Source organism: Cyprinodon tularosa, unplaced genomic scaffold, assembly GCF_016077235.1.
Source record: "Cyprinodon tularosa strain WSP-4 unplaced genomic scaffold, ASM1607723v1 ctg1545, whole genome shotgun sequence".
Lineage (NCBI taxonomy): Eukaryota > Metazoa > Chordata > Actinopteri > Cyprinodontiformes > Cyprinodontidae > Cyprinodon > Cyprinodon tularosa.
Window position 1 is genome coordinate 6,369 of NW_024038381.1, and position 22,607 is coordinate 28,975.

The 22,607-nt window shown below is 47.0% G+C and overlaps 1 protein-coding gene across 3 annotated transcripts in view; it reads right to left on the bottom strand.

Moving 5' to 3' along the window:
- Positions 1 to 1,183: 1,183 nt before the first annotated feature.
- The window catches only part of ap2a1 (adaptor related protein complex 2 subunit alpha 1), a 33,241-nt gene continuing 11,817 nt past the window's right edge, over positions 1,184 to 22,607 (bottom strand). Inside the window, exons 6-22 of one of the 3 annotated variants that reach the window (XM_038279996.1) lie at positions 18,750 to 19,009; positions 15,275 to 15,443; positions 15,061 to 15,198; positions 13,877 to 14,059; positions 12,605 to 12,702; positions 12,299 to 12,530; positions 12,016 to 12,204; positions 11,786 to 11,940; positions 8,042 to 8,104; positions 7,098 to 7,160; positions 6,745 to 6,827; positions 5,880 to 5,969; positions 5,455 to 5,578; positions 5,265 to 5,381; positions 5,069 to 5,138; positions 4,857 to 4,991; positions 1,184 to 2,639 (exon numbers count right to left, since the gene is read on the bottom strand). In XM_038279996.1, coding sequence (XP_038135924.1) covers positions 2,562 to 2,639; positions 4,857 to 4,991; positions 5,069 to 5,138; positions 5,265 to 5,381; positions 5,455 to 5,578; positions 5,880 to 5,969; positions 6,745 to 6,827; positions 7,098 to 7,160; positions 8,042 to 8,104; positions 11,786 to 11,940; positions 12,016 to 12,204; positions 12,299 to 12,530; positions 12,605 to 12,702; positions 13,877 to 14,059; positions 15,061 to 15,198; positions 15,275 to 15,443; positions 18,750 to 19,009 — 2,247 coding nt within the window. In that variant the 3' untranslated portion in view covers positions 1,184 to 2,561. The remainder of the gene's footprint in view (positions 2,640 to 4,856; positions 4,992 to 5,068; positions 5,139 to 5,264; positions 5,382 to 5,454; positions 5,579 to 5,879; positions 5,970 to 6,744; positions 6,828 to 7,097; positions 7,161 to 8,041; positions 8,105 to 11,785; positions 11,941 to 12,015; positions 12,205 to 12,298; positions 12,531 to 12,604; positions 12,703 to 13,876; positions 14,060 to 15,060; positions 15,199 to 15,274; positions 15,444 to 18,749; positions 19,010 to 22,607) is intronic. The other 2 variants (XM_038279997.1, XM_038279998.1) reach the window with 2 other exon arrangements.

Consider the following 22,607-nt stretch of genomic DNA (forward strand, 5'->3'; position numbering starts at 1 on the left):
TCTACTTTTTCATGATATTCTAATTTTATGACCAGCACCTGTATATTCATCACACACTGACTGGTTTTACTTGGAGACACGTTTTAGTCGATGTGCTAGTTTCCCTTCAAGTTTATCTATTCAGCAAAAATCTACATTTTAGGGCATCCATGCATAAGAAATAAGAAAAGATCCAGAATATGCTTAAAAGTTTCCTTTTCATTCATATTTCTGTTTGCTTTTAGGTTTAGGGCAATGCCCGCTCCCGCGACAGGAGATGCGATTCTCAGCAGACCGGCTTGTTTGGACTCCCAATGAATCCTGGGATACCCAAGGCTACGGAGGATACAGCGGACCCGTCCTTCAACACGGACAAAATGGACGCGTTCATTGGCTGCATGACGAGGAGTATTCCAATCCGATCAGTCCTCGGCGCCGCGCAATGTCATCTCCAGGTAGTTCTTCTGTACTGATCTGATCTGTGAAGCGATGTCCAAATGTCTTTGGACAAACAGGAAGTCCAGAAGGTCCATTTGTCCCTGCTGTGTTCCAGTAAAAAGGCATTAAGGGGCCCCCAGCCATTCCTAAAGGGCCCCTATGAGGACAAGCAGGGAAACGCGAGAGATCAATTCTGAAAACAAAGATCTATGTATTTTCATTGTTCTTAATGTAAATATATTCCATTTTATTTTGCTTTATTAACTTTTGGACCTTCAGCTCCAGATTTATTGACTCTTTCCGGTTCCGTTTCAGCAGAAACACGGCTTTGGTCCAGATCCTCTCAACCAGAACCTCCTTCAGGAACCAACACTGCTTGGTTCTGAGGGGTCCGGGCTCCACAGACGGGCCGTGGTTTTCTTTGTGTGGATGGTTCTTGGACCTGGTGCCATCTGGTTTGGTAGAACCTATGGTTCCATGGACCCGCTCTCAGAAGCAAACTGGGCTCTAGGTTTGATTCGTGTTCCGTCATCAGTGGACCCAGACTGAGGAAGGGTCTCATGTTTCTGAATCCTCTCGGCTGGTTTAGAACTTGGCCAGAACACGAGGCTGTTCCATGGACCGGGCCGGGCTCTGGTCAGATGCTAACTGAGCCAATGCTTTAGAATCACTAGATGTTCTACAGAGTTGTTTTGGTGCAGCGGTAGAACCCGCCCCTGTTTATTCACTCTGGTTTTACTGGGTGATGGAGGACAGGAGGCAGCAGTTCAGATATACGTCATATTTTACTTCACATTTTTCATTACAGAGTAAATCTTAGCCAATCACAGGACAGCTGTGAACATGGATACATGAGGAACTAAACACTGATTCTACCAAAGGTCAAAGTCCTGCTGCTGCTGCTGCTGGGCAGCGTCAGGATGTAGTGCCACCATCTTGGAAATTTCTTCTTCTTCTGTTCACACAGAAACAGATGGAGTCCCTGCAGCTGGAAGGACGTCAGGCTGGAAGCTGAGGAGGACCAAGATCCCCAGGTTCTACTGGAGCCGTAAGAACAGAACCAACTGGGCCGCAGAACCCTTATGATCTAGACCGCTGAGATGGGGAGGAATGAGGCTGCAGTGTTGGACCGGACCAAGAAGTCCTCCCACAGCTGAGGAGGTTCTAGAGGCTCCTAACCTCCACTTCCTGTCAGCTGACCAGAACCAGAACACGGCTCTGTTCTGGACAATGAACTTCCAGTTCTACAGGATCAGAGTAGTGCTGCAGGAGGGGGAGGTTCTGGTCCGCCCTGAGCAGCAGGCTGAGTTAGCAAAACCGCAGCGTTCAGAGCTAGCAGAACCGCAGCGTTCAGAGCTAGCAGAACCGCAGCGTTCAGAGCTAGCAGAACCGCTGCGTTCAGAGCTAGCAGAACCGCAGCGTTCAGAGCTAGCAGAACCGCAGCGTTCAGAGCTAGCAGAACCGCTGCGTTCAGAGCTAGCATAACCGCTGCGTTCAGAGCTAGCAGAACCGCAGCGTTCAGAGCTAGCAGAACCGCAGCGTTCAGAGCTAGCATAACCGCTGCGTTCAGAGCTAGCATAACCGCTGCGTTCAGAGCTAGCATAACCGCTGCGTTCAGAGCTAGCATAACCGCTGCGTTCAGAGCTAGCATAACTGCTGCGTTCAGAGCTAACAGAACCACAGCTTTCCAAGCAAACAGGCCTAGCTAAAACTAACCGCAGCGGTTCAAGCTAGCATGAGGGGAAAATGTCCAAACTATTTAAAAAGCAGATCCACTGGAACCAGAACCAGGGGGGTCAGATCTGGGGACCAGAACCAGGGGGTCAGATCTGGGGACCAGAACCAGGGCTGTTTAAGTGCATGTTTAGCAGGAATGCTAGATGGGTGCGAATCAAAGTGCAAAGTGGGATTGGACCGGTAGCCTGGTTCTCCCATTAGGAATGATGAATGAAATGTCAGAACCAGTCAGGATGAGAAGCCAGCAGAATCACGGGACACACAGCTACAGGGAACCAACAGAACTAGATCATTGGGTTAATAAACAAGCAGAGGAAGAAACCAGAACCATGACGCTTTCCCTTATGAAGGTTCTGGTCGTCTCCGTGGAGGAATGAAGGGGGGAGGGGCCGGTTCTGTTCTGGACTCTAGAACTGCTGCGCTAGCAGCTCACAGAGACGCCTGGAGACGGAGTCTTTGCTGCAGCGGAGGGTAAGACGGAACATCTGGAGAGACAGAACACAGAAACCGGGTCCATTAGAGAAGGAAGGCCAGAAACCGGGTCCGTTAAGAGAGACGGAAGGCCAGCGACCGGGTCCATTAGAGACCAAAGACCAGCGACCGGGTCCATTAGAGACCAAAGACCAGCGACCGGGTCCGTTAGAGACCAAAGACCAGCGACCGGGTCCGTTAGAGACCAAAGACCAGCGACCGGGTCCGTTAGAGACCAAAGACCAGCGACCGGGTCCGTTAGAGACCAAAGACCAGCGACCGGGTCCGTTAGAGACCAAAGACCAGCGACCGGGTCCGTTAGAGACCAAAGACCAGCGACCGGGTCCGTTAGAGACCAAAGACCAGCGACCGGGTCCGTTAGAGAGACAGGACACAGCGACCGGGTCCGTTAGAGAGACAGGACACAGCGACCGGGTCCGTTAGAGAGACAGGACACAGCGACCGGGTCCGTTAGAGAGACAGGACACAGAAACCGGGTCCATTAGAGAAGGAAGGCCAGAAACCGGGTCCGTTAAGAGAGACGGAAGGCCAGCGACCGGGTCCATTAGAGACCGAAGACCAGCGACCGGGTCCGTTAGAGACCAAAGACCAGCGACCGGGTCCGTTAGAGACCAAAGACCAGCGACCGGGTCCGTTAGAGAGACAGGACAGAGCGACCGGGTCCGTTAGAGAGACAGGACACAGCGACCGGGTCCGTTAGAGACCAAAGACCGGCTACCGGGTCCGTTAGAGACCAAAGACCGGCGACCGGGTCCGTTAGAGAGACGGGACACAGCGACCGGGTCCGTTAGAGAGACGGGACACAGCGACCGGGTCCGTTAGAGAGACGGGACACAGCGACCGGGTCCGTTAGAGAGACGGGACACAGCGACCGGGTCCGTTAGAGAGACGGAAGACCAGCGACCGGGTCCGTTAGAGAGACGGAAGACCAGCGACCGGGTCCGTTAGAGAGACGGAAGACCAGCGACCGGGTCCGTTAGAGAGACGGAAGACCAGCGACCGGGTCCGTTAGAGAGACGGAAGACCAGCGACCGGGTCCGTCAGAGAGACGGAAGACCAGCGACCGGGTCCGTCAGAGAGACGGAAGACCAGCGACCGGGTCCGTTAGAGAGACGGAAGACCAGAGACCGGGTCCGTTAGAGAGACGGAAGACCAGAGACCGGGTCCGTTAGAGAGACGGAAGACCAGAGACCGGGTCCGTCAGAGAGACGGAAGTCCAGCGACCGGGTCCGTTAGAGACCAAAGACCAGCGACAGGGTCCGTCAGAGAGACGGGACACAGCGACCGGGTCCGTTAGAGAGACGGAAGACCAGCGACCGGGTCCGTTAGAGAGACGGAAGACCAGCGACCGGGTCCGTTAGAGAGACGGAAGACCAGAGACCGGGTCCGTTAGAGAGACGGAAGACCAGAGACCGGGTCCGTTAGAGAGACGGAAGACCAGCGACCGGGTCCGTCAGAGAGACGGAAGACCAGCGACCGGGTCCGTCAGAGAGACGGAAGACCAGCGACCGGGTCCGTTAGAGACCAAAGACCGGCTACCGGGTCCGTTAGAGACCAAAGACCGGCGACCGGGTCCGTTAGAGAGACGGGACACAGCGACCGGGTCCGTTAGAGAGACGGGACACAGCGACCGGGTCCGTTAGAGAGACGGGACACAGCGACCGGGTCCGTTAGAGACCAAAGACCAGCGACCGGGTCCGTTAGAGAGACGGAAGACCAGCGACCGGGTCCGTTAGAGAGACGGAAGACCAGCGACCGGGTCCGTTAGAGAGACGGAAGACCAGCGACCGGGTCCGTTAGAGAGACGGAAGACCAGCGACCGGGTCCGTTAGAGAGACGGAAGACCAGCGACCGGGTCCGTTAGAGAGACGGAAGACCAGAGACCGGGTCCGTTAGAGAGACGGAAGACCAGAGACCGGGTCCGTCAGAGAGACGGAAGACCAGCGACCGGGTCCGTTAGAGACCAAAGACCAGCGACCGGGTCCGTCAGAGAGACGGGACACAGCGACCGGGTCCGTCAGAGAGACGGAAGACCAGCGACCGGGTCCGTCAGAGAGACGGAACACAGAGACCGGGTCTGTTAGAGACCAAAGACCAGCGACCGGGTCCGTCAGAGAGATGGAAGACCAGCGACCGGGTCCGTCAGAGAGACGGAAGACCAGCAACCGGGTCCGTTAGAGAGACGGAAGACCAGCGACCGGCACCGGTACCTGGGCCTGGGCGTTGGGCTCCAGCCTCAGCAGGCAGCCGACTTGCTGGCTCTTGGTCTGGACCACTCCAGCACAGACGTAGTTCTCCGGGTTTGGGTCCACGTTGTCCAGCAGGGCCATTCCCAACCCCAGCAGCTGCAAACAGAACCAAGGTTAGAGGTTCTACAGGACAGCAGCAGAACCCAGCTGGTCCAGAATCTGTGTGGACCCACCTTGGCTTTGATGACCTCCGTGTCCATGCTGTGGTTGGCCTTGAAGATCTTCTGAGCTTCCTGCTGGGGCCTGAGGAGGAACAAAGCTTTAGGAAGGAGGAGGGGCCCCGGGGCAGACTATGGTAGAGACAGAGGTCCAACAGTAGAGATTGAGCGTGGGGCCCCCAGAGGCCCCCAGAGGCTCCAGGACACTCACTGGCTGAGCTGTTTCCAGCGCTGGAAGAAGTCCTGGGAGGCCATCTCCGTGGGCTGGAAGAACTTGTTGATGGTGACGGGCAGCTTGAGGGTCAGGTTCTGCAGAGCTCCTCCGTACCTGAACATAGAACAGCAGCTGATCCACCCAGAACCAAAACACCGTCCCCATGAGGAGCGGCGGGGGCCCCTACCTGAACTTGATGTTGAGCAGTGGAGCATCAGAGAAGTCAGTCAGACACTCGATGTTCAGAACCTGCTGGATCTGGGCCCCTCCCTCCACCAGCGGCTCCACGGGTTTGCTCTGAACGTTCAGCTGTGGGAACGAGTTAAGGAGCCACACCATGGGGGCCTCGTCTGATCAGGAGAGGGGGGCCCCCCCGGCCATTTAAAAAAAAAATCTTTATTATACTGTATGGTTGGACATGTGTATATATTATATAAAACTGTTACTGGAGCGTGTAACAAAAGTAATTTCCCTCTGGGATTATTAAAGTATTTCTGATTCTGATTAAAGAGAGGGGCCCCCACCCAATCAGGAGGCCTTGCCTGAGCAGGGGGCCCGTCTGATCAGAGGGGGGCCCCACCGACCAGAGTTCTGGGTCTGTTCCAAGGATATGGTTCTGGAGCTCTCCGGGGCAGCTGACCGTGGTGCTGAAGCTGGCGAACTGTACAGACGTCTTGTTTCCGTAGAACAGGTACATCCTCCCTGGAGGGAACAGAACATCAGACTGGAATCTCCTCACATCCACAGATCCAACACCACGAACAATATAAGTGTCAGATATATTTGGATGCGTGTCGTTTTTAAAGTTTTAAATGGACTTCCTCCTCCTCCTCCTCTAACAGATTTTATAAGCAAAATAACCTTTAGTAAATGAACCGCAGGTCTATAACCAGAAGTTACACTCTGCCAGCTCATGTTAGGGGCAGAAGTTTTAAAATCTCCTTGAAGCATTGGTTGAAAACTAACCACACATGAATCGATCTGTTTCCTTGAGCCTGTTAACCTGATTTTATTTTGATTTCATCTTATCTGTTTGCGTTCTCCCCCATAGCGTGTTTAATGTTTGCTGTTTTTACCTGCCTTAGAACAGCAGATACAAAATGAGCTGTTTTGCCGATTCGGGCATATTTACATTGATGCTTTAAGCTGATAAGTGTGCATTTCCCTAATTCAAATAAATAAATAAAACAAATAATAAAGGTGAATTCTATTCCATTCCAGCCTCTAGTGGGCAGCGCAGCACCCAGAGCAGATCTGCTCCACCTGCAGCAGAGCAACCAGGTCTCCATCAATCATCTCTGTCCTTCTAGACATTCTAGACATTTCTCCCCCAATCCAGAAACTGAGTCGACGTCTGGGGTCAAACAGGCTCCTCCCACTCCCACAAAAAGGGCACACTGCAGCCTCTCCACCAATTAGGAAGTAAGGGATCAGCCAATCACAGCGCTGAACTGAGCTCGTTTCTGCTGGAACTCACCAAGGTTCTGACGGTACTCTGACTTGATGCCGATCTGCAGGAGCTGATTCTCAAACAGAACCCCGTTGTTCTTGCAAACAAACCTGCAGGATGAGAAGGTGCTTGTTAAAAGGTTCTTCAGGATCCGTTCCAGTCACAACAAACATCTGAACGTATGGATGGTGCTGGTTAGCAGGACACAGCTGGACTGGTGCTGAGCGCCTGGTGGCAGGTTCTGAACCCGCTGTGGATCACCTGACCCCTCAGATAGCAGGGTCATCAGTAGAGCATCATTAGAACCCTTGTGGCTTTGCTCTTATCCGTTAGGATCTGTATGGATTTGAGGTGAGAGCAACGTTAGGAGGAGAGCTTACTTGTTAAGAAGCTCCTCTGCTTCAGACAGAGGAGGAGCAGGATCCTCAGAGGGAGGAGCAGAGCTGAGACCAGGACAGCCCAGAGGAGGAGCAGAGAGGAAATCAGAGGGGCGTCGTTTTAGAACAGCGACCAAGCATTAGGAGGAGGCCCAGGAGGCGACACGGACAGACAGGGAATAAAATGCAGATGGTGTTAGTAAAGCATACTGGACCCAAAAACATGACATCATCAAAGATGGCTGCTATACGCTACAACTGTTAGCATCAGCCCTCCTGACTGCAGCACGTTTAACAGAGGAAGAAAAACCCTGATGCTGATGGGATGCAGAGCTCACTTTACTGTGACAGAGGCTCATGCCTCGCACTGCATTCTGGGTACGAAACACTCCAAGACGCTTACATGAAGCTTCTAGTTAGAGTGGCTCAGGTTATCCTGATCTATCCCTATAGTTCTGCTGCTATAGGCTTAGACTGCTGGAGGACATAGGGACCCCTTTTTCATCATTCTGCTTCATTCTATCTCTATTCTCCCACTCTGCAGAATCTGTTAGTTCAATCTCTAACGTTCTGCTCTCTCTGCTTTTTCTCATAGTAGCTTCATCTGGTCTGTTCCTGTTTGGCTGTGACTCCATCCTGGAGAGAAATATCAGCTGTGCTGCTGCCATCAACACCTTTGTTTCTAGATGTTGGAGCTTGGCCTGTTTTCCAGTGTAGTCCTGTTTCTCTGACTGTGACTAACTGAATGTGCTTTCTTCATCCTCTGACATGTAGGGATGGGAATCAAACACCGGTTCCTATTTCTCCTCATGGCAGTGCGTCTGTTCAGAGGGGCTAACTGAGCTAGCTGCCTGGATGAAGCTAATTACAGAAACAGTTGCCTTTCAAGGAGAAACAGAACATTGATTCAGAACATGCTTTTATTCCTAGATCTACAGCGATCTTACTCCGAGTCACCAGAACCCTCGACCAAAAGAGGATCGGAGGTCTCAGGAGGCGGTTCCAGATCTCTGCCAATATACAATCATGGTACGGGACAGGGGACAGACACACAGTCAAGTCAAAACACACAGACAGACAGACGGAGAAAAGGGAAGAAGAGAAAAAGACGAAAGACAGTCACATACAGAGCAAGATAAAGAATCAACAAGTGTGAGAGACCTGCCAACCATGGAGTTCTCCTGCAGGCCGGCCTCAGGTCCAAACCTCTGAAATCAGTAAAGCCCTGATGGAGGAGGAGCTTCCGCAGCCTCCATGATCCTCGCTGCCTCAGGCAGAGCTGGGAGCAGAGGGACCACCTCATGATCCTATACGCCACTACAAGATCAACTATTTCCCACAATCCTTTGCCAACAGGACATATAGGAACAGGCTGGCCATGTCCGAATTTCCCACAATGCACCAAGAAATGTAGTGTTCATTGTGACTACCAGATCCGTCCTGCACATGCACCAACAGAAAAAGATCCGGATCGCTGAAAAACGATGTGATATCGGTCGTGAAAATACTTATTTATATACCTAAAATCATTAAACAATGCTAAACTACATCGTATAGAAAATATTAAAGACTTTTCTGGAAGAAATGGAAACGTTTTTGCGTTCATGCTCTCCACCGTAATGCATGACATCATCATTGGCCACGCCCACAGCTGTCACAGTAACATTTCAAAGGCTATTTCAATGTTTTTTAGATATTAATATATAATATAATATGCAATATTTACGCAAATACAAAAATATTCGAAAGGATTTAAAGTTTGGATTTAAACATAAATCTAGTCTTTTTGGGTTTTATGTATTTCTTTCGGGTGAACATTATGGTATATAGAGCGTTATCTAAAGAAAGAAACAAGTAAAATGCAGATAAACGTGGTTTGATCAGATTTAGCCGGACTGCTCTGAGGATGTCCCATGATGATGTCAGGGAAGCAGTTTAACTGAGAAAATGGAAAAAGCATCAAAATTGTCTCACAAAAAGTCATTAAACGTTTTTTAAAGATGTCTATCAGCATTCTACACAGAGTTAAGGATAGAAATAAGCAATTTTAGAAGCATAATTACGTTATTTATGGACACCCAGATGTATATCTGTGCGCGCATGAGCGGGACGGATCAGGTAGTGATAATCATCATTTTCACTAGACAAGCAGATATATCCCAGAATATATCTGGGACTCAGCCCCCCCCTGTTCTCTGACCGACTCATGCTGATGTTCTCCAGATGTTTGGCTGTGATGTCTGTCAGGAGGTCTACTGTGAAAGTAGACCTTCTCTATTAGTAATAAACTAAAAGAGAAGGAGAGGAAGCTCCAACAGCTACATGTTGCTCCACCCTGCTGACTGACGTCAGCATCACACCGTCCTCAGTGACCCGTCGCCGTCTGTGGATCAACAAATGTTTGCAGCTTCAGAGAGAGGACGATCACACAGACGGCGAAGGCCTAGGCTAGCTGCGCTCTGATGGCGGTAGCTTCCTGTGGGTAAAGCAACGGCGCTTTACCCACAACCCACAGCTGTCGAGTACACGGCAGCAAACTTCCTCAACGGTCACCTAATATCCGACCAATCAGAGGAATCACCCCATCTGATCTGCTAAAGTGGCGTCAGATGCAGAGGTCTGCCCTGCAACCGGAGGGTTGTTGGTTCAAGCTCCTCGGTGTCATTGGGCCAATACGATGGTGGTCAGAGGGCAGCGGTGGCTAACATGTAGCTCACCACCATCGGTGGTCAGATCTCCAATCAGATGCTAGCATGAGCCACTGGTCTCCAGGTTGGCAGGTCTGAATACATCAGAGATATACGAGCAAACAGAACCACGACACGACTGACAGACAAATACGCCACATGCACAGGAAGAGCTAACGATCGCAGCCTCCTTCCAGGAAGTCCGATTAATGAGGAAGCATTACAGAGAGGGAAAGATTCAAGGAGGCCCAGCTCCATCCCACCATGTTCACACATTTCAGAAGCACCTCCGGCTTCATCAATGCTGCTTGTTTCTGGGGTCAAAGAGCTGTAGAGACGGCTAGGGCTGCAACTAACGATTATTTTAAAAATCGATGAATCGGACGATTATTTTTTTCGATTAATCGATGAATCGGACAAAAAATATTTTTTATATTAACCTCTTTATTCCAAAATAAACATTATAGACAGAACAAACAAGCACACCAGTACAGGTTGCTCATTAACTGTACTGGTGCTATATGAAAAATAAATGTTTGTGTTAAAACTACGCAAACTTACATGAGAAATGTAGCTGTACATCCACAAAATATAGGCTACTTTGTTTCATAAAGCGCAAAAAAAGACATTTTTGTTTTTAAAAGCCTCTAAGGGGTTCAAACAATAGCCCCCCCCATTTCAACAAATGAGTTTTTTTTAGACTAGAAGAGTTCTGCCTTTTAAGACAGGAAAGTATAGCAGTTAAAGTTGCTACTTGAGAAAATACTGAACCATAGAGATAAAAATAGCCTGTGATTCAAATTATAAATTGTATTTGGAATAAAAATGAGAGAACTAGGGGTGCTAAAAAACACACATCCTCCAAAGACAGATATTTACATGGGAATGTGGCAGATAATTAATTGACATAATACTGATCTTGCTGGATTTTATTCTGCTTTACTTCCATAAATTGCAGGATCTTCTTTTCTTTATCTTTGCCAGAAGATTTAAACTTTAAAAGTCTTGCCCTCATAATTTGCAAGTTAATTTATTTATAAAGTAAATATAAACGCTGCTTAAGCTAATTCAAATGAAATGAAAAGTAAAATAAGTAGCCAACCTTATCACTGTCTGTAACCTACTAACACGGTAAGGAAAGCATCAGATGAGCTACCTGAGAAACTAACGTTACGTTTCCCCACTTTAAAACCAAACAAACATGGTGGTTCCGTGCCATGTTAATTTCTTTTGAAAAAAGTTGCATGTTATCACTTTTTTAGCTTTACAAAGCGCAGGGTATTTTAATTATTGTGATCAATTTGCGCCGTCAATCCCGGTGCATGCGCGCTTCATTTGCAGTCTGGACGCTGAGGCTCTGACTGAGAGGGACTCCTGCGGGAAAACGCGGTTGGGGTGGGGGAGGCGCCCCACGGCAGAGTAGGAACGATACATGCTTTCACGTAAGAGTCTCCAAAAGCCGCCAGTGACACCGAAAAAAGTCGCCAGATTTGTCGCTAGTCGCTTTTTTGAAAAATAGTCGCTGGAGGGGAATGAAAAGTCGCTGAGTTGGCAACACTGCAACTGCGGCGCTGACTCGCTCTGCCGTATTTTTTTTTCTTCCTCTTTCAGTCAAGAGGCAGTGATGACGGCGCGGCAGATGACGCAATAATCGCGCGACACAACTAATCGATGATGAAATTCGTTGCCAACGCTTTTAAAAGTCGATTTTTATCGATTTTATCGATTCGTTGTTGCAGCCCTAGAGACGGCATCCAACCGCCACCCGGGGGCGCTGGTGAGACGTGCTCATCAGAACGAGGAGCACCTGAATGTTTCCCTCTACTGGTGATGGATCCATGTGTTCCTGGACTGATTCTGCTGAGGAGATGACCTGCGTCGGCGGCAGACCATCTCTGACAGAGCCACCAGAGGAGGCTGCAGCTGAACGCCGGGCTCCAGGCAGAACCGCCACAGCGCTTCGTCTGGTTCAGAACCTGCTGATCAACAGATGCTGGTGTTCACCTGAGGAAGCCGTCGTCGTTCACCGCCCCAGAAGGTGCAGCTGGGCCCACCTCTGAAAAAACATCCACCAGTAGACTGCCGGCGCTGGCTGGGGCGGCGTTGACCGGAGCTGCGGAGCGGATCCCCAGCAGGTCCGCCGATGGAGACGGGGTGGACTGGAAGACAGGGACACTTAGAGCAGAGGCAGAGCGGGACCTTCACGCAGCCTCGGGGGCACAGAGGGAGCTTACTGCGTTGGAGGCAGCCATGGCTGCGGCGTCCTGACCCCGCTCGCCGCTTCCATTCAACTCGCCGCTCTCCCTTTTACCGTCTTCAAGCTCCGTCACCGAAACCGCGCCAGGCCCCTTCTTCTTCTTCAACTTAGCCAGAATGGAGGACTCTCTCTCTGGGAAGGGTGGCATCTCCTCCAACACGGTGGCCTGGGTGGAAGGAAAACAAACACCTGAGAGTGAGAGCCATCCTCACCGAGCCCGACTGGGCCCAGGTGGATCAGAGCAGGTGGGCAGAACCAACCAGGACATCTGTGCTGGCGATGGAGGAGAGCTTCAAGTACTCGACGGCTCGCTGCTGCAGCTCCACGTCAGAGTTACGGATCTGGCTGTCGCAGCGCAGCACCTCCTGGATGGTGGCCTTCGTCTCTGGGAACAGGTTGATGAACTTGATGTAGGCCGACAGCAGCAGAGCGCGGGTCGGCACCGAGCACAGGTGGAACTTGGAGTGGAGAAGGTTGAACTGGACCAGGGGACTGGAGGGAAAGGACCAGCTGGTGAGCATGGAGCCTCAAAGAGACCAGAGCAGAGCAGTGCAGAGAGGACAGACCTGGAGCGTGGGTCCCCGGCGATCAGGTTCCCAAACTCTCCCAGGATGTAGCCTCCGACCTTCACCATGTTCTCATGGCACGCTGGGGCCTGCAGGGCCTGAAACACAAGGATCCAGTGAGATCTTTGGATTGGATGCACCGTAAAGCAAAGCAGGTCCAACATGCCCATAAACATGTAGTCAAACCTCACACAGCCAATCACAGTTCTCCGTTCTCTCCACGGGCCGAACCGTGACCCTAACCTAGCTAGACAGCTACGATGGGTAGAAACTAACCGCACCAAATAGACCAGGAATGTAAACAGGAGCTCAGCATAAAACCAGCTAAACGTAAATCCGGTTTAATCCCAGACCCTCCAAGCTCTGATCCTTTAGCTGCTAGGAATTACGACCAGATACCAATCCACCAAAACATTCCCAGAAAGAAATGTGTCCTCGAACACCCACTGTCAGAGACCACAGCTCTCAGCCCAGGCTACTAGCCTACCAACCCAGTCTACCTGTGGGGATCAGTGAGTAACTGGTTCATACTGTTAGGTTTACTCTTTATACATCCTGTGCATTGTTATTCTGTTAGCCAGAAACAGAGCAGAAGGCCTTCCTTCACATGGTGGATGTCACTGTGTGTACGGAGGTCATCTAACCAGGACAGCCTTCGTGTCTTTAGAAATACACAGGATATGAGCACATCTTGGAGCCGGACTGATAAAGGAGAGCTATGTGTAATACTGGGGTAAAGATGCATGAAGTTCAAGACATGGATGGCGAGCCAGTTTCTGATACGGACAGCTGAGCATCCACCTGATGCAAAACATGGACTCATGAGGTATAAGAAGGAGGAGATGACCTTGTTCAGGGCTCAATCTTTGCCGGACCCTCGCTGACGTTTTTGAGCCCACAGCTTTGCCAACCCTAAGCAATTTCTCTGTCCTGTAACGACCTGATCTGGAACAAACTCTGTTACTTTTTTACTCCTGTTTTATAGTCCTTGTTTATACGGTTTTTACCCAGTTCGAGTTAAGAGTAGTAAATAACTTGCTCCCAGGTAAAGAACCGGTAGGGAAGTTCCAAGCCGCCTTCAGGGGGACCTAACATCCATATTTAATACCCAACCCTGCAACAGCTTTGAACTCATTGAGAGCAGTAGGGGCCCATGACACCCCCACCCACAGACCCACAGACAGGACGCTGCTGGGCTCTAGGAAAGTTAAGCTGCAGTTGGCAGGAGGAAGCGTTTAGCAACGGAACAGCGCGCCGTTCCCATGGACGTACCTCAAAGACGGTCTTGGCGGCGTAGCCTTGCACGTCGTCTCGGTTGATGACGATCTGGATGACGCGATACCACACCTCCTCACTGACGTAGTCCCCAGCGATGCGGATCAGGTTCAGGATGGTGTCCACATACCAGGAATAATCCACGGCATACTTTTCTGCCAGGATGGCCACTTTGAGCACCTTAATGAAAGCAGAGCGACGGGTCAATCACTTCTCTACTGACCTAAACGTTTCCCCAGCAGTGTTTTCTACCCCTTCATGGGACGCCATCATCATGGCGCCTTAAGAGCTGCTGATCTGCTCTGATGATGATCCGATTTTCCAATAGGCGCCCTAACAGTAACAGCCGTTCAAAATTTCCCAACTTTCCCTGATGGGTCCTTGGCGTCTCCACTATCATTCGTTTTAAACATCAATCTTTGAACTAAAATATTCTGTCATGATTTGTGGACATTAATATCTAAAGAGAAGCGCCATCTCCTGGTCAGACCCTGTAATTCAGTGAAAGGGAGGAGTCAGAGGAAAATAATATGCAGGGGGTCACTGCAGTGGCTGGAAGTTGGAGGGGATTTGGCTGGGAGTTGCAGGGAAGTGGGCTGCCATTGGGCTGGTGTCTGACTGGGAAGGATCATTCTGAATGGCTGCTACTGTACTTCAGTCTGTTTTACTCTGCTAACTTTATCAGAGGGAACCTAACAGAGAACTGAGAGAAAGTAAACAGCCCAGTTTGGGACTTCATCACATCTGAGGACCAGAGTGTTTCAGACTGCATCTACTGACTGACCCTGGAGAGCTGCTGGTGCAGCAGCTCCTGTAGGTAACAGCATCACTACCAGAACAGAGGAATGCTTCCAGATAATAAACCCTGGATCACAGGGGATCTGAAGGAACTGCTCAGCAAGAAAAAACAGCCTTTAAGAAGGAAGACGGGAATTAATGAGGAGAATAGAGAAGCAGCTGAAGGTGAAGATCAGAGGAAGAAAGGAGGCAAAGAGGCAGAGGCTGGAAAACCAGCAGAAGAAGATCAGACAGATGGACGTCTGGACAGAACCAATGAGCTGAATCCAATCTTTAACTGGTTCAGCTTCTCCTCCTTTCCTGCTTTTAGTGAGGCAGGAGGAACCAGAACATGTTTTCTCAGTGGTTGCTGGTATCCAGATGCATCAGGGTGTCTCACGCACCATCTCCTCTCTGATGGAGTAGTCTGCCGTCTCCAGGTAGCTGAGCATCTCTGCTACGATCTGCTTGGCGTTGCTACGATCACACATGGCATAGAGCAGATCGGCGGCTCGCTGTCGAACGCTGACGTCTCTCTCCGTCTGACAAAGAGCAGCGACAGGAAAGTTATTGAGGACAATCATCATCAGTTTAAATGTTTTAGGTGTGAGGCAGCACCTTCAGGGCATTGATGACCGTCTCGATGTGCGTCTTCACCGCTTCATGGGAGAACTCTGAGCTGGCCAGAGTACACATGCTCTCCAGAGCTAGATAACGCAGATTGGTCTCTCTGTGCTGCAGGAACTGGCCCAGCTGGTTACAGGCTCGCACCAGAAGGTTTGGCTCACTGGGAAAGACAAACGACTGGTTTTAATGATGATCCCTGCAGAGCTGAAACACCAAGCAGCGCAGTAGAGATGAGTGATGCGCCACTTCCTGAGCTTTAGATCCCAGAGATCAATCACTGAGCAGCAGCCATTTATTTATGGATAAACACGTCAGTCATCTTTGAAATAACACCAAACACATTTTAGACCGATATCAGGGACAGTTAAATCTTTATTTAACCCAGGAGGTCAGAATCCCGGGTTTTAAGGAGAACTTGGCTAAAGAAGGACATAAAAATTAAGCAGAAACCACATTAAACCGTTAGATGAGCTGCAGCTGCTGGAAGGACGAGAACCTGGAGGAAAACCAGCAGCTGCTAACATCTCAGCCTCATGTCTGTTGTGCTTTAATTCTGCTTAGTGAAGGTCATCAACAGCAGAGGGCTGGAGATGGACCTCAGATCCAGGTCTTCATAAACTTGAGTTTAAACTAGAGGTGAGCGATATACCAGATATACTCCATGACTCTCGCAGCCGTCAAGGACAAATTCACAGGACGACATTAAGCCCTCTGCATCTATTTCACTGAGAGTTTGATTTTTCCCCACACACTTTGAATGCATCATAAACCCCTCGTCCAAACAGGAATATATTCTCCCACACTACAGCAACCGGCAGAGTTTCAGCTGAGCGATATACAGCAGCGGTTTGGATTTCACGCCGAACAAAGGCGCTAATTTATATGAAAACCTTTGCTGCTTAAGGAAGCAGAACACATTTATTTCAGCACCTAAAAAGTCTTCCGCTGCAGAAGGAAGAATGTAAACTCTGCATGTCAGCGTTTCCCCGCACACCAATTAAAACATTCAATCAATCAGCTGTGAAGCCGATGGCGTCGGCCTCGTCGTTTGAAGAAATAATACCAGTTGACTGCTGAATGGTGTATGAAAGGGGGTTTGTAAAGAAAAAAAACCCCCTGAATGTTAGAAACTGTAAATCATATACATCGTATGTTTACATTTATCACTGCTGCACTTTAAAAATGAAAATGTCTTGGAGAGCTGTACTGAATAACATTTGTGTTTTTATACTCTCTATGTAAAAAAAATGACTATAAAGTCATTTGAGAGAAACAGGAAGAGAAGGAGGGAAATCACAGACGCTATTTATTACATTATTTAAATGTTTTTTAGATGCTCTAATAGCTGGGATGTGATGTCAGAGGTTTTACAGCCGTTTTCTAAACTTGACAAAGTTTTACATCTTTTTGTGCTTCTTTAAAATCCCCAGAAGATAAAGATCAATGCTGATAGGTTGGAGATGCTCTGATAATGCTCTAATTTTTATGATGGTATTTCCACTTTTGTTTTTGCAATTTCAGGTCAATTACTTTTTTCATTCCTCTTTTTTTATTATGATGCACAAATGAGCCCTTTTCTATTTTGCATTTTATTTAGTATTGTATGTTATATCAGGTGGCATAAAAGCTGTGAGCTGGTTAAAATAACAAAATTAAATGAAACTTAAAACCAAAAGCTTAACTGAGTATATTGTTTATGAAGGTAATTTAAACATATCTTGATATATGTTGTGTATTGTGATAAAGCCCAAACATATCCAGGGCTGGATGTTAACCATCGCCTGATCGCCTGGGGCAAGTAATGCAAAACATCTAAATCTAGATCAGTCATTTTTTCTTAAAATAAGTGCATTTGTTCTTGAATTGAGGAGGTAAAAGAGACATTTTGCCAACGGAACAAGACAATTTACACTTAAAATAAGAAAACACAATTGCATTGCCTTATTTCAAGTGCATATTATCTAATTATCTTATTTTAAGACTAAAACTACTCATTCCATTGGCAGACTATCTCATTTACCTACTCAAATTAAGGGTAAATACACTTTATTTAAGAAATTTTTACTTATTTCTAGATTGTTTTTGCAGTGTAGTTTTTATTTCTGGGTTTTTTTGATCACAAAAAAAAAATAATTTATCACTCAAAATTCCTTTAAAATCACCGACATTCGATGAAAACGACCTTGAAGCGTTGCCGGCGCCATTTTTGTTTTACACATTCTCTCGTGATTTGAAAAAGCCGGGTGATTTTCTGCCAGATGGCGTGATTTTTGTCCATCTAGTGGTCATTTTGATGTAGTTACCAAAACGACAAACAAGCTAGAAAGCGCTATCATCTTCTGTACAGTGATGCAGGTCATACATTAAAAAATCTTCATTAAACTTTTTTCTCTTAGACATTGGAGAGGTGCATTTAAATGTTATAGAGCTAAACATGTTAGATTGGTGACCTGTTATGTTATTATTATTGTCTTGTTGCTGCATTTATTTTGTCAGGGAAAACTGAGTCAGTTAAAAGTCAGTTAAAAGTCAGGAAATCCTGAAATGATGTCAGACTGGAAACCCTGAATAAAATAACTATAATAATTCTCTAGAAAAGTCACATTATATTAATAGTATAATCTTCTATAAACATACTGTGACTCTAAAATAAAAGTTATTCATTTGTGACAATGACAGTTTTTAACCTGTCAAGTTTTTTTAGATTTTTAACATTGTAATTTATATTTTTCCAAGCACACAACAGTTTAAAGCAAAGTTTAGTTTGAAAAGAATGTGCAGGAAGGATTGAAAAGCATGTTAACACGGTAATGTAGGCTGGAGTTCATTATCTGACGCATGCAGATACACACCAGGAACCTGGAAACTTAAAAAATACTCAATTACAAAAAACATGTTTCATTGATATATATACAAAAATGAATATTAGGAACTATATTTATCAAACATTATACTGGGCAAGTAACAATTGTTTCTGGGCAAATGAAATGTGAAAGCCACTGGCCCAAAGGGCAAGTGGTAAAAATCCTTAACGTCGATCCCTGATTTTTTATAGATATATATAAAACAGGGCAAACTCCTTGGTCTTCTTCAGCGTCATCAGGCTGCAGCCGTGTCCCGAATTCCTCGTTTTTTAGCCACTTTTGTTGACATTAGCATTTTCCCCGCATTCTCTAGCTTTTTTCCATAACATCCGGCTTTACAATCAACCGGGAACAGTTCCACGCAAATATATTGCGATATAATATATCTGACTAAAATGTTTTTATAAAAATTTTTTTTTTAATAAAGCATTATAAATGCCTCAATATTCACTTTTAATGAATTTTAATGCCAATAAAGGTCTTGGTTTAACAAAATAATAATTGAATGGCTTTTAATGACCCACAGAAACCCTGAGGAGGAAACGGATTAGATGTAGACGGTAGCTGGCAGACGGAGAAGCGGCGCCATGAACGATGCTCACCTGTCATAGTGGATGATTAGTGAGATCGCCTCGAACAAGATGGCGTTCTTGGCGTTGGAATGCTGCACCTTCTTGGATTTGGGCGGCTCCTGGGCCTTATTCAGGATGGTTTCCAGACACTCCACCAGGCGGCCCTTCACTGCGCCATCTTCTGGTGGAGGGTAGCACTGCAGCAGACGCAGCAGCTTGCAGGAGAGCCAGGGAGCAGGCACAAAGTAATAGGTATAATCCTGCAGATCCGTGGAGGCTGAAGACACAATCTGGAAAGAAAGGTTGAAAAGTTTAAAGCAGAATGTCCTCCTCTCATCACTTCCTTCAGAAATAAGCAGAGACATAAAGGGACAGAAGAGACCAGCAGCTGGAGGCGTTTTCTGCATTTACATTTTGAGCGTGTCTAAACCTTCAATTGTCCAGTTTAAAACATGACTGACTGAGAGGAATAACTCAGATAATTAGATTAGGACTGGTGGTAGATTAAATCTGAGATATCTGGCTTTCTGTTCCGAATAATAAAACTTCCATTTAAAGAGGTCTTAAAGGGGTGATAAATGATTCTATAGGGTATCTGGTCCTTCAGGTCTCTAATAGGGTGTGTAACATTGGTGGGGCTGAAAATGTCCTATTAGCTGTTCTATGAGCCCTAATGCATCCTGGTTAAAAGCCCTAGAATGAAACCACAGGTTTTCTTCCTTTTATGGTTTGATCTAGGGCTGCAACTAACGATTATTTTGAAAATCGATGAATCGGCCGATTATTTTTTCGATTAATCGATGAATCGGACACAAAATATTTTTTTTATATTAACCTCTTTATTCCAAAATAAACATTTTAGACAGAACAAACAAGCACACAAGTACAGGTTTCTCATTAACTGTACTGGTGCAATATGAAAAATAAATGTTTGTTTTAAAACTACGCAAACTTACATGAGAAATGTAGCTGTACATCCACAAAATATAGGGTGCTTTGTTTCATAAAGCGCAAAAAAAGACATTTTTGTTTTAAAAGCCCCTAAGGGGTTCAAACAATAGGCCCCCCCATTTCAACAAATGAGGTTTTTTTAGACTAGAAGAGTTCTGCCTTTTAAGACAGGAAAGTATAGCAGTTAAAGTTGCTGCTTGAGAAAATACTGAACCATAGAGATAAAAATAGCCTGTGATTCAAATTATAAATTGTATTTGGAATAAAAATTAGAGAACTAGGGGTGCTAAAACACACATCCTCCAAAGACAGATATTTACATTTAATTAATTGACATATTACTGATCTTGCTGGATTTTATTCTGCTTTACTTCCATAAATTGCAGGATCTTCTTTACTTTATCTTTGCCAGAAGATTTAAACTTTAAAAGCCTTGCCCTCATAATTTGCAATTTAATTTATTTATAAAGAAAATATAAACGCTGCTTAAGCTAATTCAAATGAAATTAAAAGTAAAATAAGTAGCCAACCTTATCACTGTCTGTAACCTACTAACACGGTAAGGAAAGCATCAGATGAGCTACCTGAGAAACTAACGTTACGTTTCCCCTCTTTAAAACCAAACAAACATGGTTACTCATCCTGCTGATCAGCTATCTTCACGCCATCGAGGCTCCAACCTGTTTTCTTTTCAGGTGCTGCGTCATAACAGTGGTGCTTCCGTGCCATGTTCATTTGTTTTTACAAAAGTCGCATGTTACGACTTTTTTCACTTTACAAAGCGCAGGCTGTTTTAATTATTGTGATCAATTTGCGCCGTCAATCCCGGGGCATGCGCGCTTCATTTGCAGTCTGGACGCTGAGGGTAAACTCCTCACTAAAATCCTGCGGCTCGGACTGCAGCGCTGAGAGGGATTCCTGTGGGAGAGGGAGAAAGGCGTTGGGATGGGGGAGGCGCCCCACGGCAGCAGCTGCCGCTGGAGGACAAGAGTAGGAACGATACATGCTTTCACGTAAGAGTCTCCAAAAGCCGCCAGTGACACCGTAAAAAGTCGCCAGATTTGTCGCTAGTCGCTTTTTTGAAAAATAGTCGCTGGAGGGGTCTGAAAAGTCGCTGAGTTGGCAACACTGCAACTGCGGCGCTGACTCGCTCCGCCATATTTCTTTTGCTTCCCCGGGATGACGGCGGCGGCGGATGACGCATTAATCGCGCGACACAACTAATCGATGATTAAATTCGTTGCCAACGCTTTTAAAAGTCGATTTTTATCGATTTTATCGATTCGTTGTTGCAGCCCTAGTTTGATCATGAATATCTAGATGAGCTGTGCTCTGATTAGTTGGTTTACAACGAGCCAAGCTGCTGAGCAAAGACGCATCATAGCAACAAGCACTCACTCACTGAAACATCATTGATATGGTAGGGGGACCAGACGGCCTCTTTTTCCCGGACATGTCCTACTTTTCAGACCTAAAAAGGTCTGGGGGGGGAATTTCAAAATCGTCCAGGATTTTGGTCGACTACAGTGCAGCACGTAGTCGGAACAGGGAGCCAGCGGGGGACGGAGCGACCGAATATCTGCGTTAACTGTGACACATGCAGACGACCTGGTTTCTGGGCATGAACCAGGCTTCAGAAGTCAGAGGAAGCGGCCGCAGAATGAAGCCAGCAGTCCAGCGGCGGCCATGTTGGGTCATCATTAGGGCGGGGTATTTTGGCCAAAGTCCTGAATCGATTCGATTTCGATTCATACACTTCTGAATCGATTAAATTTGATTCAATCTGCTCTTACAATAATGAAAGTGGCTCAACTTTTGCAAAATAAACATGTAATTTTTATTTTTTTCCTTTCATATTATACACAAAGTTCAAATAAAGTGCAGACTTATAAACAAGAGTTTAAACTTGGGATATAAACAAAACTGTATCAAGTCTCAAAAGTGCTAATTTGTAGAAATAAAAGTTTTGCAAGGGAAAAACTTTTACTACAACACTGCAATTTGAATAAAGGCATTTTCTCTGAAGGGGCAAAAAATACTGGAAACTAAATAGAAAGTTAAACTTGGGTCAGATGCAATCAACACAACCTTTACCACGACCAAACCATGGAGAAAAAAATGTCTTCCTATAATATTTAACTAGGATTTCAGGGGCCGATTATCTGCTCATCTGCACAACAACCACCTACTTCAGTGTGTGAAACTATCGGCCTTAAAACTGTTAGCATAAGTAGCTTCTTTCATCGGTTTTAACAAACAGAGCAAATCCTCAGCAATCATTACATCCTCCTCTGCATGAATCTTTTTCGTTCCTGCGTACGTCTTGAGAAAGGAGAGTAGCAGGGATGGCTGGTTGTTGCTCTAAAAGGCGCTCCAGCAGGTCCACTGTTCCATCTCCTAACAAAATCGACTGTTAGCTTATGCGCAGGTAGTTGAAGCAGCTGCTGTTTTTCTTTCAGTCTGTGGTTTGCTGTTGTTCTCCGGTGAAAACGTTGCTATAAGCCTCACACGAGGAGGCAGACGCGACACAGCGGGGATTTTCAGACCTGCCTGTGAGGCTAAAGCAGCCGACATGCATCAGCTGCCTTTTTCCACTGCAAGAACCGTATGTGCAGCATCGTCCATAACAACTGCTGGGTGTTTGCTGGTCAGACCCCCATTTCTGTATGCCCCCCCCCGTCAACATGTCAGCAACATTAGCAGCAGTGTGACTCCAGATCAGAGGCGCCACTCATTATCAACGTAGTGGGAAATCGCCGTTATGTAGGACTGTGATTTCAGAGATTTGTAATGTTTCTACGGTAACTGACCTCCGCTGGACAGACCTTTGGCTTCATCCAGCTCATTGTCTTTAGTTCTTTTAAATCCAAAATGGTTCCAGATGTCAGACTTGAATTGGGACGGCTTGCTGAGCGGTGTTTTACCTGCGTCGGTCAT